Raw genomic sequence first — 17,894 nt, forward strand, 5'->3', positions numbered from 1 at the left:
GAGGGAAGAAAGACCAGTTAGGACCCCATGGCAGTCATGGAGAAGGAGACAAGAACCAGTATTAGAATGGGAGCATTGGAATCATAAAGGGCGGCCAGTTGGATGTGGCAAGATGAAGAAAGAAATGACATAGAGAGCAGAGGAGAAGTTGCTGGAGAGTTTTTGAGCTTTGATAGCTTGAAGAAAGAGGACATGAACAAAGCAGAACAAGACAAGTTTGGGGACTGCCTAGGAAAGTTTAGTTTTTGACATCTTGGGTTAGAAGTAACGTTGGAAAGCCCAAGTGAAATTGTCCAATGGGACGATTAAAGATGTAGACTTGGAGCTTGGGAGAAAGGTCAGACCTAGAACTGAGTTGGCCTGAATTGGCCTAATGGAAGTAGTTCTGGGAATCTGGAGGCCTGCGATCTCATCTCTGCTCTGCCCCTAACTTGCAAAGTCATGAGTAAGGCATGTCTCAAGCGTGTTTCCTTCACTGTACAGTGAGAGGACGCTCAGGCCTTGTGTAATTGCGAAGGTATTCTCAGGAACTGAGTCAACTGAATTGCATTCACCTGCCCATGTGTCATCTCCAAGAGAAAAATCAAAGGTCTGGTTGGGGAAGAGCATTGAGTAATCTTCAGATGTTATAACTCTGGGACACCTCTCAGCAACTCTATCCACTTAAGGAGTTAAAGAGAAGGCGAAGGTGGCAGAGCAAACAGAGAGGAAGTAAACTAAGAGCAATGCAAGAGGAAGTAAATTCTAAGCCTAGGGAATAAAAGGAGGAACTAAAATAGAAAGCATCACAAGCAGGGATAAATATTTATATTAAATGTGACCAAAAATTTAACATGTCTAGTAAATAAAGAATGCATTTAGATATCTAAGAATATCATTCAGATGTCAATTGGAGAAGGATGTAAACAGAAAACGGGTGGGAAAGTGTGCAACCCCATGAGTAAACAAAGAAATGAAACGAGCAAACTAATTGTTAACCATCCAAAAAGATTTCTTATGAAGTTCAATACTAGAACTGCAAAGGAACTGGAATGCTCGTGTGTCACTGTGGCGCTGAAAATGTTTGCAATCCTTTTGGAAATCATGATCCATAAAGGCATTCAAGCTCTTTGGTCTGGAAATCCCACTCCTGGGATCTTGTCCTAGAGACAGAATTACAAGAAAGAAAAAAGCCATACACATTAAGATGCTTAAAGCACAGAAAAACTGAGAGCTATTGAATGCCCAATAAAAGGAGAAGAGTTAAAATAAAATGTCATCCACTGATGGACATCTTTGATGTGGCTTATTCAAATGATAAATACGAAAGATTGCAGCAGCAGGGAGAATGTCTACAATATAGCGTTTTAAAGATTTATTTTCATTTATTTGAAAGGCAGAGTGGTAGAGAGAGCAGGAGAGACAGAAAGAGAGATATCTTCCATCCACTGGTTCATTCCCCAAATGACTACAAACTCCAGGGCTGGGCCAGGCCACAGCCAGGACTCAGGAACTCCGTTTGGATCTCCCACATAAGGGCCAGAGGCCCAAACACTTGGGCCATCATCTGCTGATTTCCAAGGAGCATTAGCAGAGAGCTGGATCAGAAGCAGAGCAGCCAGGACTTGAACTGGCACTCTGATATGAATACTGACATTGCAGGTGGTGGTTTAACCCACTGTGCTGCAACCAGGCCCCACAATAGTTTTTTAAAAGCAGAGTTTTAAAAGATATGTACACTATGATTGTGTGTTTATGAAATAGGTATATGTATATAAACTGAAAAAGCCTGGAACAGGGAAAAATGAAAATAATTGTCTGGAAAATAATTGGTTGGAAGTACAGGTATTTTCTTTCCAAATCTCCTTTAATGCTATCCTATGGGAATTTTTAAATGTTTCCTATAAATGTTTTAAAGAGGACATACAACAGTGACCAGTGAAGCAGGGAGGTCAAAAATGATGAAGGTAAAGGAAAGATCATTAAAGTAAGGTTATTTGTTTTTTTCCAAGTGCAGGGAAGTGTAGGAAAGAAACCAGATTCGGAGAGTTAAGTGTTCATTTTGTGGTGTGGAAATGGAATTTGTAGGCTTCTTTCTAGAAAGATGGGAGTGAAAGAAATAAAAATGGGTAGAATGCTAGCTGGAAGAGCCCCGTGGGGTTAGTCTCAGTGGCAATGCTTTGTTTTTGTCCGGTTGGATTTTGTTGTTTGTTCTTAATATGGGGCCTGATGGAAGAGACTGAAAATGATGAAGAGGATAAGCAAACAAGAAAGAGGGCCACCTCTTATTCAGGGACTTCCAGACAGAAAGGGACAAAGACAACACAGATAGAGATGCAGAGTTATCCCGAATGAAGTGGAGAGAAGTTGAGATATTAGATCTGCTTTGAAGGAGGCAAGGTAGCTCTTAGGAGGTCATGAGGATGTGATGAAATTGTGCCTTGAGAAGTCAGAAAAGACAGGAAAGAGCTGCTGTGGAATGTTTGCCAGGAATGCAGCAGGCTGAGAGGCAAGAGGGCTTAGGCGAAATTCCAGGTCAGGAAGTATTAGTGGGTCAAGCCAGCCTTGTGCTCCAGCTTCCTCTGCAACCCAGTTCTAGGAAAGAGGAGAAGACTGGATGGAGCACAGTGAAAGTCAAGGGGTTTCACTAAAGCTAGTGTGCAAGGGAAAGCAGCCCTAAAGTAGCAGACCATGAAGTCTAGGCAGTTAGGAAACGAAGGAAGCTGGGTCAGTCACATTGGAGAGAGCTGCTGTCCTGGGTGGGGCTGCTGGGTAGGAGAGCTCATGGTAAGGAGACCGCAGTCATAGGCAAAGAGGAGAGAGAGAATAGAGATGAGGGACAGCATAGGCAGCGTAACCATGAGACTGGATGACCAGTGAAGAGTGGAGAACAAGACCGCTTCATTAACCCCCAATGAAAGAAGGACCCTGGGTAGCAGGTGGGGCCTGGTCATGTAGGAAGGAAGAGGGAGCCAGCAAAGAATGAAAAGGGGGACGGGAGGGCATTGAAGCCACTTCTTTTGTGCAGTCCAGCCCCAACCCTACTCTCCAAGAAAGACTCCTTAGAAGTCAAGAAAAATTGGCTGTCACCAGACAATAGGAAATGAGGGACAGGTCAGCAAGGGTCAGATGAAAGAAAGACAACTTGGGGTCTGCCTCAGGAGGCCAACAGAGGAGAGAGCAATTGCAGAGGAAGCCCCTTGCTCAAGAATGCCTGCCCGGAAATTCTCACTCCCAAGACTTAGATGTTAGCTGCCCAAATTCCAGAACACCCACCCAACCCTTTAAGCTGGAGAGAGAGGGCAGGAGTGGAGTAGGTGGGAAACTTGAAGGGGACCCATCCTAGTCCCAGTGCCCCCACCCCTGGCTTCCATGTCCTAAAAGCCTGATCTGAAAGAGCTGGTGAGAGATTTAGCATCTATCTGGGGCAGGAGCTAGAGAAAGAAGAGAGTCCAGTGAAGAGCCAGCCCTGGGCATCAATTTCCGTCCCCACCCTATCCTCTGCACAAACCTGCTCTGCCCCTGGGTGCCGGAACTCACAGCCACAGAGAGCAAGCTCCTCCTCCTCCTCAGCCCCCACCATCCACTCTTGCTTGCAGCCAGCACAGCGGGGCTGCCCAGTGTGGTCTCTGCAGCGGCTTTAGAGGATGCTCAGTCCCTTGTGCTGTGGAGGCTGTCCCTGTCCCAGGATGCACCTATGCTAGGACTCTTACCCCATGGTGGCATACCAGTTCCACAGGGCCAGGTGTCCAGCTGCATGAGATGCCTCTGTACAGGCAAAACTGTCCCATTTTTGAGGGGGAAACCAGGAAGTGGGCATGGGTGCTACATATGGCACAGCCCCAGCGTCTGGGTATGCCAGGGTCCTCACACACGATCCTGCCTATCAGCATCGGAATAAGCCAGGCTAATCCCAAAATGAGTCCGCCTTCTCCACCTGGATGCTGTCTCTGATGGAGCTGGAGAGACGCATGCCATGTGGGAGGGAGATGGGACTGGGGACGAAGACCTAGGGATGCTTTCCAGGAAGCTTGCAGGATCAAGAAGCAGGCCCCATGGCCCCAGGAAGGGTCAGAGTCAAAGTCAAAGAGAAAGAAAAAGCAGAGGCAGAGGAGTAGGCACTAGTGCCTTCAGCTCACAAGGAAGACACCCAAAGGGGTTTATGAGAGATGCGGCCACACAGGAGCTCACCTGCCAGCCCCGCCCCACCAGCCCTCAGGAGGAGGGCTTCTCCCCTCCCCTTCCCTCCCCTCCCCGACACACACACACACACACACACAGAGAGAGAGAGAGAGAGAGAGAGAGAGAGAGAGAGAGCCTGGAAAAAGGCAGAAGGGCCTTATCTGGGTGTCACTATTAGGATCGCTCACCTCCGCCCTTTCCGCTCACTTCCCAGCATCCAGAGTTGCGGAGTTACAATCTGTCTGTGCCAGAGGCAGGGCAGCTGCCACCCTGGGGAGTAGCTGGCCACCTGCAGCTGCTATCCTCCGGTAGGGACACCAGTGCCAGAGAGGAGGCAGTCGTGGGGGGCTGGGGCCCGCCAGTGCTACAGAGCTGCCGGAACTGACGGCGGTACTTGTCCCCAGTAAGCAGGTAGAGCACGGGATCCAGGCAGCTGTTGGCACTGGCCAGGGGCCGAGTCACTTTGTAGACCACGTTAACGATGTTCAGCACCCGGCAGTCAGCTTCCACCAGCCTTGCCAGGTAATAAATGGTGCGGGTGATGTGGAAAGGCACGAAGCACACAGCGAAGACGGTCAGCACCACGGCGATGGTGCGGAGAGAACGAAGACGAGACGACGAATGGGCAGCCCCGGGCAGGGGCCGGAACAGGCGCCGGGCCATGAGCCCATAGCAAATGAGAGTGACCAGGCAGGGCAAGCCAAAGAGCAGTCCCATGATGGCCGAGCTGAAGTGCACATAGCGGTCAAACTCCTCGGGCCGGGTGGTGTCATGGCACAGGATGGTGGCACCCCTGGCGCTGGTCGTGACAAAGAAGAGGTTGGGCACGAGGCAGCCGGCTACGACCAACCAAACTGCCAGGCAGAGAAGGGCTGCCAGGCGCGGGCGGCCCCAGCGTAGTGCCCGCAGTGGGTGGCAGATGCCCAGGTAGCGGTGCACGCTGATGCAGGTGAGAAAAAGGACGCTGCAGTAGAGGTTCCAGTAGAAGAGAAAGCGCACAAACTTGCAGAACCCAGTGCCGAAGGGCCAGTGGTTGCGGGCTGCATAATAGTAGATGAGGGTGGGCAGTGACAGCACATACAAGGTGTCGGACAAAGCCAAATGGAACATGTATGTTGCCATTGCATCCCAGGGTCGGAGGCGGAAGAGGAAGAGCCAGAGGGTCGGAGCATTGAGGCCCAGGCCCAGCACAAAGACGACCGCATAGCTCACAGGCAGCAGGATGAACTTGAACTCCTCGTCAAACCAGCAGTCTAGCTCCACCTCCCCATCGCCGGGAGCTGGACTGGGGCTCAGGGATCGCAACAGCGAGGATTCCACGCTGGCCATGCCCCCTCCCACCTGGAGATGGAAAAAGGGCAGAAGTGAGGGTGGCTGGATCTTGTTGGCCCCATGGGCCTGACTTGGGAGAAAAAAGTACAGAGGAGGGAGAGCTGTGGTTGAAGCACTAGGGAGAATTGAGAGGGGTGCGTCCCAGCACAACTGAGGCCACTCTGGCCCCTACCAGAGCTCCCCTGCTCCAGCCTGGGGAGTGCAGAGCCATAGGCAGTGTCAGGGCTCAGGAGGGCAGTCAATGGACTTGAGCTGTCCTTGTTCTGCAGCTGACTCTGATCTTCAGAGTCTGGTTTAGCTGGAGAGCGTGGAGGTCCAGCAGTGCCAGCCAAAGTGGGAAGATGGCCAGACCTACAGTGCCTCCTAAACCACCATCACAGCTATGTCCCTGTGTAGAGGGGCATCTCTCCCCTGAGGCCTCCCCCTTCGCCTCTCACCCTGGTCCCCGTGTCTCCATACGACATCCCACCCCCCACCTGCCCGCAGCCCAGGAGCCCCACCACCACTGTTGCCCAAGAACCTTGGCACGTCTCCTACCTGGTCCCCTTGACGCTGAGCCCAGCTGACTCTGTCACCTTTTACCTTGGCAGCCGGAGGGCATAACCCAGGGGGTGGGACCAGGGGTGGGGACTGTTCCTCCTCCCATCCTGGAAGATGGTCAGAGCCAGAGAGGCCCATGGAGATTAGCTAGCCCAACCCGCTGTGTGTACAGATTGGGCAACTGGGGCCCCGAGAGAGATTACTCTATAGCAGCTTCAAACTGACTGCAGGAGAGTACACAAGGAAACATCCAAGTTTACAGATGGAGAGCCAGGCCGCTGGAGATAACCAAACGACAGGAAGGCCATGCAAGTCCATGTAAGTGAGCAGAAGCACGGGAGTTGAATTTGAACTTGGGCAACTGCAAGATGATATATTGGAAGATTTTTGAAACTCCAAACTAGTGATCCCAATTTTAACTCTATATGTGTATGATGGTAACAAATGCTTCTGTAGCACTGATCATCAGGCAGGCGCCTACTTACCAACAACCCCACGCGCCCTCTATTTTGCTGATAAGAAAACTAGGGCACAGAGACCTTTAAGTATTTTGCTAATGAGGAACAGAATCAAGTTTGGAACGCTGGCAGACCTGCCTTTGGGCCAGGCTCTACCATTCATGAGTTACTTCCTGTGCCATGATCCAGAAAAGAATCACCAAGTATTTAGTGAAAGCCTATTGTGTACCTGGTCCAGTTCTAGACACTGCAGAGAAAAACTCCCACCTAAAAATTAATAAGGGAAGCTGGCGCCGCGGCTCACTAGGCTAATCCTCCGCCTAGCGGCGCCGGCACACCGGGTTCTAGTCCCGGTCGGGGCGCCGGATTCTGTCCCAGTTGCCCCTCTTCCAGGCCAGCTCTCTGCTGTGGCCAGGGAGTGCAGTGGAGGATGGCCCAGGTGCTTGGGCCCTGCACCAAATGGGAGACCAGGAAAAGCACCTGGCTCCTGGCTCCTGCCATCGGATCAGCGCGGTGCGCCGGCCGCAGCGCGCCGGCCGCGGCGGCCATTGGAGGGTGAACCAATGGCAAAGGAAGACCTTTCTCTCTGTCTCTCTCTCTCAACTGTCCACTCTGCCTGTCAAAAAAAAATTAATAAGGGGACAGCGCTGTGGTGTAGTGGGTAAAGCCGCTGCCTGCAATGCCAGCATCCCATATGGGCGCCGGTTCTAGTCCCGGCTGTTCCACTTGGGATCCAGCTCTCTGCTATGGCCTGGGAAAGCAGTAGAAGATGGCCCAAGTGCTTGGGCCCCTGCACCCACGTGGGAGACCCGGAAGAAGCTCCTGGCTCTTGGCTTTGGATCGGCACAGCTCCGGCCATTGTGGCCAATTGGGGAGTGAACCAGTGGATGGAAGACCTCTCTCTCTCTCTCTCTCTCTCTTTCTGTATGTGTGTAACTCTAACTTTCAAATAAATAAATCTTTTAAAAATTTAATAAGTAAAATAAGAGTATGGATTATCATAACTGTCAAGAAGAAAAATAAAGAAGGAAGAGGAATAGAGAGGGAAAAAAAGGGCAAGAAAAGGTTACTGTTTTCAATATTAGAGTGAGCACACCCTAGTAAGCAAGGCTGGCTCAAGTGGCTGGGTCCCTGCCACCCATGTGGGAGTGAGAGACCTGGATTGAGTTTCCAGCCCCTGGCTTTGACGTGGTCCAGCCCCTGGCCATTGTGCAGATTTGAAGAGTGAACCAGGGGCCGGTACTGTGGCACAGTGGGTTAAGCCACCGTCTGCAGCGCCAGCATCCCATTATGGGTTCCGGCTGGAGTCCCAGCTGCTCCACTTCCAATCCAGCTTCCTGCTAATGCACCTGGGAAAGCAGTGGAAGACGGCCCAAGTCCTTGGGCCCCTGCACCCACGTGGGAGACCTGGAGGAAGTTCCTGGCTCCTGGCTTTGGCCTGGCTAAGTCCTGGCCGTTGCAGCCATTTGGGGAGTGAAGCAGCAGATGGAAGCTCTTTCTCTCACTTGCTCTCTCTCTCCCTCCCTCTGTTGTTCTCCCTTTCAAATAATTTTTACAAATTTAAAAATAAAAAAGTGAATTTTGTTTGCTTTTTTAAAGATTTATTTATTTATTTGAAAGTCAGAGTTACACAGAGAGATAGAAAGACAGAGAAAAAGAGAGAGAGAGAGGTCTTCCATCTGCTCTTCCAGTTGGCTGCTTTCCCAGGCAGATTAGCAGGGAGTAGGATCGGAAGTGGAGCAGCCCAGGACTTGAATCAGCATCCATATCGGATACCAGCATTGCAGGCGGCTTGCTCTCTCTCTCTCTCTCTCTCTCTCCGCCCCCCCCTCACAAAATGAACAATTTTTAAAAATTAAGACTAAAGAAGTTGCATTGGCCAGCTCTGTGATAAGAATAGACTACAGGGCTTGGGGCATAGGAGTAAGACCAGTCAAGAGGCTTTGCCAGGGGCCAGCGTTGTGGCACAGTGGGTTAAATCACTGCTTACAATGCAGTATCCCGTATGAGTGCTAGTTCGAGTCCTGACTGCTCTACTTCTTATCTGCTCCATGCTAATGTGCCTGGGGAAGCAGCCAAAGATGGCCCAAGTGCTTGGGTCCTTGCATCCATGTGGGAGACCTGGATGGAGTTCCAGGTTCCTGGATTTGTCCTGGCCCAGACCTGGCCATTGCAGCCATTTGGGAGTTAACCAGTGTATAGAAGATCTCTCTGACTCTCTCTCCCTCTGTCTGTAACTCTGCCTTTCAAATAAGTAAATTTTTTATAAGTAATTTTTTAAAGAGGCTTTGCCAATAGAGATGACAGTAGCTTGGACCAGGGTGGTGGAGGTTGAGAGAAGCAGTCAGATTCCAGACAGACTTTGAAGGTAGAGGTGGGGCCAGTGCTATAGCATAGCAGGTAAAGCCGCTGCCTGCAGTGCCGGCATCCTATATGGGCGCCAGTTCAAGGCCCTGTTGCTCCATTTCCCATCCAGCTCCCTTATAATGCACCTGGGAAGGCATCAGAGGATATGGGAGATCCAGATGGAGTCTCAGGCTCTTAGCTTCAGCCCAGCCCAGCTCCAGCCATCAGTGCCATTTGAGGAGTGAACCAGTGGATGCAATATTCTCTCTCTCTCTCTCTAACTGTGCCTTTCAAATAAATAAGGAAACCTTTAAGAAAATTTAAAAAAAAACTAAAAGGAAATACAGGAAACAAGATATACTGACAGGAGATGTGATAGAATGAGAGGAATCAAGAATGACTCCAAGAGTTCTGGCCTGAGCATGTGCAAGAATGGAGTTTCTGTTGACAGAGATGGGTAAGGCTGTGGGAGGAGGGGGAGGTTGGGGGAAGAGCCAGAACTCAGTTTCCAGCCTGTGAATTTTGAGATGCCTTGCACGTGTAAGAGGTGGTGGCCAGGAGGCAACTCACACTTCCCTAAGGATTCAAGGCAGTAAGCTTCCCTCAGACTTTGCCATCTCACTCCTCACTCCCAGAGACCCTAGTTTGAATACAGTGGAGATGGCATGGAAAGCAAGCCTAGGTGTTTGAGAGCCCAGTGCCAGGAACACCCAATTGTTGGCAGCTGTGGGTTTGGGGCTCCCTAAGTATGGGCATTTGAGGCCAATCTGGGTCTGGAGGACTCGGAGGATGAGCTGGGCCGTGCCTTTGGGGAGGGGTGGGCAGACAGCAGTGGAATGCACTCGCAGCGCAGCAGGGAAGCACTGAGGACCCTGAACTTGATCCTCAGGTCCTGAGAATGTTGCTCAGCTGGATCCTGAGAGTGAGAGGAGGAGGAGGCAGGCCTGCAAGGAAGCCTCTAGAATTTAGAGTCTCGATCTCTTGGAAGACCGAAAAACTTGGGTTCCTTGCCCTGTGACAGGGTAGGGGTTGGGATCAAAGGTAGGGGTGGAGGAAGCAGTCACAAAGCTGAAGCCTAGGCTAGACTGCTATGACACTGCATAAAAGGCCCAGGTTTTTGTAGGCAGACAGACATGAATTCAAGTCCTCATTCTTCCACGTGTTAGTTGTATGACTCCAAAGACCTCTTTGTAACTTAGTTTCCTCACCAACCTTTTAGGATTTTCTGAATACTGAATTGGTTAATAGGTGTGGAAACACTTTGTAAACCACAAGATGCTGCAAATCCATAAGGTATTTTTTGTTGTTTTGTTTTGTTTTGCCAGGGATGAACCTGGTCTCTTCCGAGGACGACAAGTGTTACTTGAGGCTTAGTGCACTTAAAAGAAGCGCTACACTGGAGAAGCCCTGGCCCCAGCCACTTCCTTCTTCTGCCACAAGCTGGTTTAGCTCTGCCGGGTTGCCTCTGACTTAGCTCTACCGGCTCTCTGCTCTGAGCCGGACCCAGCTACAGCTGCTACTGCTGCCACCACTGCCACCTAGTGGCTACTTCAGGAAAAGACCGCTCCCTGCATCCCCCACCGGAAGTCCTTAGCTTCTATTGTCCTCACCTGAGCCCTGAGGCCTGCCGAGCTGCAGATTAGACTCACTGCTGTGAAACTCTTCTTCATTTTGGTTTCTGTGATTTTGCATTAGTCTAGTTCTCCTGTTCCTCTGAATGATCCTTCTTTTTTTTTTCTTTTAAAGATTTATTTTTTTATTTGAAAGGCGGAGTAATAGAAAGAGGGAGATACAGATAGAGGGAGAAAGAGAGAGATCTTTCATCTGCTGGTTCACTCCCCAAATGCCCGCAACAGCCAGGGCTGGGCCAGGCAGAAGCCAGGAGCCTGAAACTCCATCTGGGTCTCCCACGTGGGCAGCAGAGGCCCAAGGACTTGGGCCAGCTTCTTTTACTTTCTCAGGCTCATTAGCAGGAAGGTGGCTCAGAAGTGGAGCAGCTGGGACTCAAACCTGCACTTGTGTGGGATTCCAGCCTCACAGGTGGCAGCTGAATCCACTGCACCACAACACCGGCCCCTGGCTATTCCTTCTGACTCATCTCTGACTTCTTTTTGTCTTCCTTTCCCCAAGGAGCACCTTCTATTCCCCTTGCCTATCTTCCCTTCTGGCATAAGAACATCCATTCGCCGGATTTCAGCTGCCACTTAGAGGCTATCAGTAATTCTAATGACCAAGGAATTCCAGCATCCAAATCTTTTTCATGGAGATGTATCTCTCCCCCTTGATACTGTTATCACATTCAGTTTCCACAGAGGTTATGGCACATACCACAGACTGCTTAGAATCAAACTCATCTGTGTTTTTGTCCATCTTCTTCGGATCCTCCACACCCCTATGCTGGACCTTGACACTACACACTTGGTTTGACTTGCTTTTCCTTTTTTTTAAAGAATTATTTTATTATTTGAAAGACAGAGTTACAGAGAGAGGTAGAGCCAGAGAGAGAGAGGTCTTCCATTCCTCTGGTTCACTTCCCAAATGACCACAACAGCCAGAGCTGAGCTGATCCGAAGCCAGGAGCCTCTTCCAAGTCTCCCATGAGGGTGCAGGGGCCAAGGACTTTGGCCATCTTCTACTGCTTTCCCAGGCCATAGCAGAGAGCTGGATCAGAAGAGGAGCAGCCGGGACTCGAAACGGTGCCCACATGGGATGCCGGCGCTGCAGTCTGGGGCTTTAACCTGCTGTGCCACAGTGCTGGCCCATGACTTGCTTTTCCTACAGCTTTCCAGGGAATGTTGTAACACCATACATTCTAGATAACTGTTTTTTCAACTTATATGTCCCACTGCCCCCAAAATGACTTCCAGTTCAGAGTCAGGAAAACCGGTACTTTGGGGCTGACATCACGGTGCAGTGGGTAAAGCTGCCACCTGCCACACCAGCAACCCATTTGGGCACTGGTTCAAGTCCCAGCTGTTCCACTTCTGATTCAGCTCCCTGCTAGTGGCCTTTGAAAATCATCAGAAGATGGCCCAAGCGTTTGGGCCCCTGACACCCACATGGGAGACACGGATGAAGCTTCTGGCTTCCACCTGGCCAAGCCCTGGCCATTGTGGCCATCTGAGTCTCCCACGTTATAGTCACCAGCAGATAGAAGATCTCCTTCTCTCTGTCTCTCCCTCTCTCTTTCAAATAAATTCATTATTAAAAAAAAATCGGCCGGCGCTGCGGCTCACTAGGCTAATCCTCTGCCTAGCGGCGCTGGCACACCGGGTTCTAATCCCGGTCGGGGCGCCGGATTCTGTCCCAGTTGCCCCTCTTCCAGGCCAGCCCTCTGCTGTGGCCAGCGAGTGCAGTGGAGGATGGCCCAGGTGCTTGGGCCCTGCACCCCATGGGAAACCAGGAAAAAGCACCTGGCTCCTGGCTCCTGCCATCGGATCAGCGCGGTGCGCCGGCCGCAGCGCACCGGCCATGGCGGCCATTGGAGGGTGAACCAACGGCAAAGGAAGACCTTTCTCTCTGTCTCTCTCTCTCACTGTCCACTCTGCCTGTCAAAAAAAAAAAAAAAATGAAGGGGCTGGCGTCGTGGCTCACTTGGCTAATCCTCCACCTGTGGTGCCAGCACCCCGGGTTCTAGTCCCGGTTGGGGCGCCAGGTACTAGTCCCGGTTGCTCCTCTTCCAGTCCATCTCTCTTCTGTGGCCCGGAAGTGCAGAGGAGGATGGCCCAAGTGCTTGGGTCCCTGCACCCACATGGGAGACTAGGAGGAAGTACCCGGCTCCTGGCTTCGGATCGGCGCAGCGCCGGCCGTAGCGGCCATTAGGGGAGTAAACCAACAGAAGAAAGACCTTTCTCTCTGTCTCTCTTTCACTGTCTATAACTCTCTCTCTCTCTCTCACCGTCTAACTCTGCCTAGCAAAAAATTTAAAAAAATAAAAAAAGAAGAAAACAGGTGCCTTGCACATAGTAGATGTTCAATAACTGTATTTTAATGAATTAATGATGTGGTTATAGTTCATTGAGTTTAATGATTTTCATATCTATAATCTAAGTCCTGTACATCTATGTTGTTTGCTGTAGGACACATTCACTTGGATATCTCACTGACATCTGGGATTTAGTAAGCAGATTTGTCATCTTCTTTCCCATGACAGATAAATAGGACATGTGCACACTATTATGGCTGACACCCTCCCATTCCCCTACTCCCCCAATGCTTCCCACTCCTCTCCCTCCTGGCTCCTCGTATCTGATATTCATAAATGTCTTGATGACAGTTTCTCTGCAATGTTTGCTGTCTCCTTGGAGCCTGAAAAAATGGAAGGGGAGAAGGCATGCTTGCTTTCTAATCTCTTTCTCTGAGTTCAGAACGAAGGAAAGGAGCGAGGGGAGGTGGGGGAGAGAGGGAGAGGGGGAAGGAAGGAAAGAAAGAGACGGAAAGAAGGTAATTGATGAAATGGGGAAAATGCAGGCTTTGGAGTCAGATCGACACCGGTGGGACTCCGGCTCCATCACCTATCAGCTACGTGACTATGGCTAAGTCTTTCCTGAACCTCTGTGTCCTCCTATGTGAGACAAGGATACTAGCACCGTGCTTGCTGAGAGGAGAAAATGTCACAGTGAACGTGAAGGACCCAGCACGGGTCTGCATGGCTGTTAGGAATTAAATATAGGTGTATTTGGAGGGTGCGGGAGGTTCACCTCGTGACTTGCCTTTTTCTTTATGCCGTGAAAAAATGGGGTCCTCTGCTCAGAGTAAGTGGGGTCAGACAGCCACTCTGCCTTAATGGGAAGGAGCAGTATTCTGAACCCCTGGATGATCTAAACTCAATAACAGAAAGATGGGGACATAACTGGCTCGGTAGAATTGTCAGCTTGGTCCACGTGGCTTTTCTGTAGTGTGCCCTTTTTGTCTCTTCAAACGTCTGTTCTTTATCTTGCAGCAAGGCTATCAATCTTACAGCAGAGACAGGAACTGCTTTGTCCAGCACCTAGAATAGCGTAGGAAGTCTATTTCTTTCTTTCTTCTTTTTTTTTTTTTTTGGTTAAAGATTTATTTATTTATTTATTTAATTTGAAAGTCAGAGTTACACAGAAAGAGAAGGAGAGGCAGAGAGAGAGAGAGAAAGAGAGAGAGTCTTCCATCAGCTGGTTCACTCTCCAATTGGCCACAATGGCCGGAGCTACACCTATCTGAAGCTAGGAGCCAAGAGCTTCTTCTGGGTCTCCCACATGGGTGCAGGGGCCCAAGGACTTGGGCCATCTTCTACTGCTTTCCCAGGCCATAGCAGAGAGCTGAGTTGGTAGTGGAGTAGCCAGGACTCAAACCGGCGCCCATATGGGCAGCCGGCACTGCAGGCAGCGGCTTTACCCACTGCCTGAGAGAGAGAGAGAGAGAGAGAGAGAGAGAGCGCCTCTCCTCTTTCTGTGTAACTCTGACTTTTGAATAAATAAATAAATCTTATTTTTTTAAAAAAAGAAACTCTGTAATTAGAGATGATTCCTTTACCTTCGTACCCTTGCATCCATGTGGAACGCAAAATCCTCCTGGTCAAAATGAAACTATGGTTATAGTTCTCTTTTGGGGGCTAATAACCAGAAAGGGACACAAAGAAATTTTCCTGGGAGACGAAAATGTTCAGTATCTGGTTCTGGGTGGTAGCTATATGTGTGTATACACAGATTATTAGTTTCCCGTGGCTGCTATAACAAATGACCACAGACTTGGTGGCTTCCAACAATATATATTTATTCTCTTACAGTTCTGGAGGTCCGAAGTCCAAAATTTGTTCCAGTGGGCCAAAGTCAAGGTGCCAACAGGGCCATGCTGGAACTGCAACAGCCACCCTGTGACCAGGAGACTCCTTTGCCTTGCCTTGCCAACTTCTAGGGTTGCAGTCCTTGCATTCCTTGGCTGGTGGCCCCTTCCTTCATCTTCAATGGCAGCAGCATAGCATCTTTTTTTAAAAAAAGATTTATTTTATTTATTTGCAGAGTTACAGAGAGAGGTAGAGCCAGAGAGAGAGAGAGAGAGGTCTTCCATCCGATGGTTCACTCCCCAAATGACCACAACGGCCAGAGCTGAGCTGATCCGAAGCCAGCAGCCAGGAGCTTCTTCCAGGTGGGTGCAGGGGCCCAAGGACTTGGGCCATCTTCCACTGTTTTCCCAGGCCACAGCTGAGAGCTGGATCAGAAGTGGAGCAGCCAGGACTCAAACCAGCGCCCATATGGGATACTAGTGCTGCAGGCTGGGGCTTTAACCCTCTGCGCCACAGCACCTGCCCCAGCAGCATAGCATCTTGCCACAGTCCTCACACCACCTTCTTTCTCTGCATTTCCATTGCCCCCTCATCATGAGACTAGTGATTATATTTAGGGACCCACCTGAGAAAACCAGAATAATCTCCCCAATTCAAGATCTTTAATTTCGGGTGGGCATTGTGGCACAGCAAGTTAAGCCACTGCTTGAGATGCCTGCATCTCATATCAGAGTGCCAATTTTTGTCCCAGTGCCTCTGCTTCTGATCCAGCTTCCAGCTAATATGCCTGGAAAGGCAGCAGGTGATGGCTCAAGTACTCGGGTCCCTGCCACCCACATGGGACAACTGGATGGAGTTCTAGGCTGCTGACTTTTTTATTAAAGATTTATTTCATTTATTTGAAAGACAGAGTTACAGAGAGAGGTCGAGATGCAGAGAGAGGTCTCCCATCTGCTGGTTCACTCCCCAGGTGGCCGCCATAGCCGGAGCTGCGCTGATCTGAAGCCAGGAGCCAAGAGCTTCTTCCGGGTCTCCCACATGGGTGCAGGAGCCTAAGAACTTGGGCTATCTTCTACTGCTTTCCCAGGCCATAGCAGAGAGCTGGATTGGAAGAGGAGCAGCTGGGACTAGAACTGGCACCCATATGGGATGCCAGAGCTTCAGGCCAGGGCGTTAACCCACTGAGCCACAGCGCCGGCCCCTAGGCTGCCGACTTTTTAAGACTGGCCCAGCCTTGGTTCTTGTGGACATTCAAAGAGTGAACCAGTAGATGGAAAGTCTCTCCCCCTTTCTCTGTTACTCTGTGTTTCAAATAAATCCTTTTTCGAAAATAAGATATCTTAATTTAATCACACATTCAAAGCCCCTTCAGCCATGTAATGTAATTCTCATGAGTTCTAGCATCTGCTATCTTTAGAGATCATTATTTTTTCATACATAAAGCTGCACTTAAATTTTGTACATTTTGGGATGTGTGGCATAGCGGGTAAAGTCTCTGCCTGCCATGCTGGCATCCCATATGGTGCCAGTTCAAGACCCAGCTGCTGCACTTCTAATCCAGCTCCCTGCTAATGGCCTGGGGAAAGCAAAAGATGGCCCAAGTCCTTGGGTCCCTGCTACCCATATGCAAGACCTGGATGAAGTTCCTGGGTCCTGGCTTCAACCTGGCCCAGTGCTGGCCACTGCAGCCATCTAGGGAGTGAAGCAGCAGGTGAAAGATCTCTCTCTCTCTCTCTCTCTCTCCTTCCCTCTGTCTCTGTCTCTGTATCTCCCTTTCTATCTGTAACTCTGACTTCCAAAACAAATAGATAAATCTTTTTAAAAAATGGTTTGTGCATTTTACTACCTGTAAATTGTGCTACTCAAGAAAAGCATACACTCCTGGAAGAGAGAAAATTATTTAAGTTCAATCATAATAATGAATTAAGGGGGGCCGGCGCTGTGGCGCAGCAGGTTAAAGCCCTGGCCTGAAGCTCCGGCATCCCATATGGGCGCCAGTTCTAGTCCTGGCTGCTCCTCTTCCAATCCAGGTTTCTGCTATGGCCTGGGAAAGCAGTAGAGAATAGTCCAGGCGCTTGGGCCCCTCACCCATGTGGGAGTCCCAGAAGAAGCTCCTGGCTCCTGGCTTTGGATCGGCGCAACTCCAGCTGTTGCGGCCATCTGGGGAGTGAACCAACAGACCTCTCTCTCTCTCTCTCTCTATCTCTCTCTCTATCTCTATCTCTATCTCTATCTCTATCTCTATCTCTATCTCTCTCTGTAACTCTGCCTTTCAAATAAATAAAAATAAATATTTAAAAAAATTAATGAATTAAGGGCCTTCCAGATCTGTTTGCTTCCTGCTGTGGGGCCTATGGACCTGCATTGAAAAAGGGATTAAGTCCTTTAAAGGGAGACAGGAGCCCCAAGTGTGGATCTGATAAAGGCTAGAGCAAAAGGAGATTCATTCTGATGGCACCTTCCCCACGGACACCAACCATGGCAAATATGACTCTTTCCTGTATGTCCAGTGTCAGTTTATCTTGCTGTGGTTCCTGAAGAATCTAGGAAAGTCCCGAGAAGGAGAGAGCTACAGCAATCACATGACAAGGGTGCGTATTGGTCAGGAATGGCCAGGAATGGCACAGGGAAAGAAATACAGGACAGCCGTCCAGGGTCCTCGGTGAGGAGCAATGTCAGGGAAAGAAAGCCACAGTCACCCTCTGGAGGGGGATGGAGGGCTGACTCTGCAGACAAAGTGCCAGAGACCAGCCCGCTGTAAGGGGAAGCGAGAGGGGTCAAGGTGCTAGGTCCCAGGAGCTTGGAGAGTCTGTGTCTACGTTCTCCCAGCCCACAAAGCCTTGGCCTGGACTCTCCAGGAAGGATGCCAAGGGAAGATTACTGTGTTGTTGCCACTGTGGACATCCTGGCAGCTGCAGGGCCAGAAATAGCTCTAATTCCATGAGTGGTCATATGAGGCAAGGGAAGCCGCTTAGAGCACGCACTTAGTTTCAGGGATTGGGGAGAGTCAAGAGCTGGGGGCTGGGGGTTAATCTAGGTGGAGGGCGATATAGTTGTCAATTTCCCATTCCCTCCATATGCAACATCCTGGGCCAGGAATCTTTTGTGTTCTTCCTCTCCAACAAGAAAAAAAAATGTTCAAGGCTCACAGCCATGTGCACAGGCAACTCAACACACTCATAACCCCTCCCCCCGCCCCACCCCTGCCACCTTATGGAAGATTGACTCCTGCTTGCTTGCTGCACACATAAGCTGGGATAATCAAGCTTGCTGATAATCATCATCTTCAAGAGTCCAAA

The 17,894-nt window shown here is 50.0% G+C and overlaps 1 protein-coding gene across 1 annotated transcript; it reads right to left on the reverse strand.

Moving 5' to 3' along the window:
• Positions 1 to 4,312: 4,312 nt before the first annotated feature.
• P2RY4 (pyrimidinergic receptor P2Y4) lies at positions 4,313 to 6,060 on the reverse strand. Its single transcript, XM_051827163.3, has 2 exons — positions 6,031 to 6,060; positions 4,313 to 5,502 (listed from the first exon to the last, which is right to left on the reverse strand). Exon 2 carries the CDS (start codon positions 5,488 to 5,490, stop codon positions 4,393 to 4,395), a length of 1,098 nt encoding a protein of 365 aa, XP_051683123.1. The 5' UTR covers positions 5,491 to 5,502; positions 6,031 to 6,060; the 3' UTR covers positions 4,313 to 4,392.
• Between the last annotated feature and the right edge of the window lie 11,834 nt (positions 6,061 to 17,894).

The sequence above is a fragment of the Oryctolagus cuniculus genome, chromosome X (assembly GCF_051225735.1).
Source record: "Oryctolagus cuniculus isolate XC-2025 breed Fujian yellow rabbit chromosome X, ASM5122573v1, whole genome shotgun sequence".
NCBI lineage: Eukaryota > Metazoa > Chordata > Mammalia > Lagomorpha > Leporidae > Oryctolagus > Oryctolagus cuniculus.

Excerpts from the sequence above, each read along its gene's own strand:
- P2RY4 (XM_051827163.3), bottom strand. The coding sequence starts at position 5,490 with ATGGCCAGCGTGGAATCCTCGCTGTTGCGATCCCTGAGCCCCAGTCCA.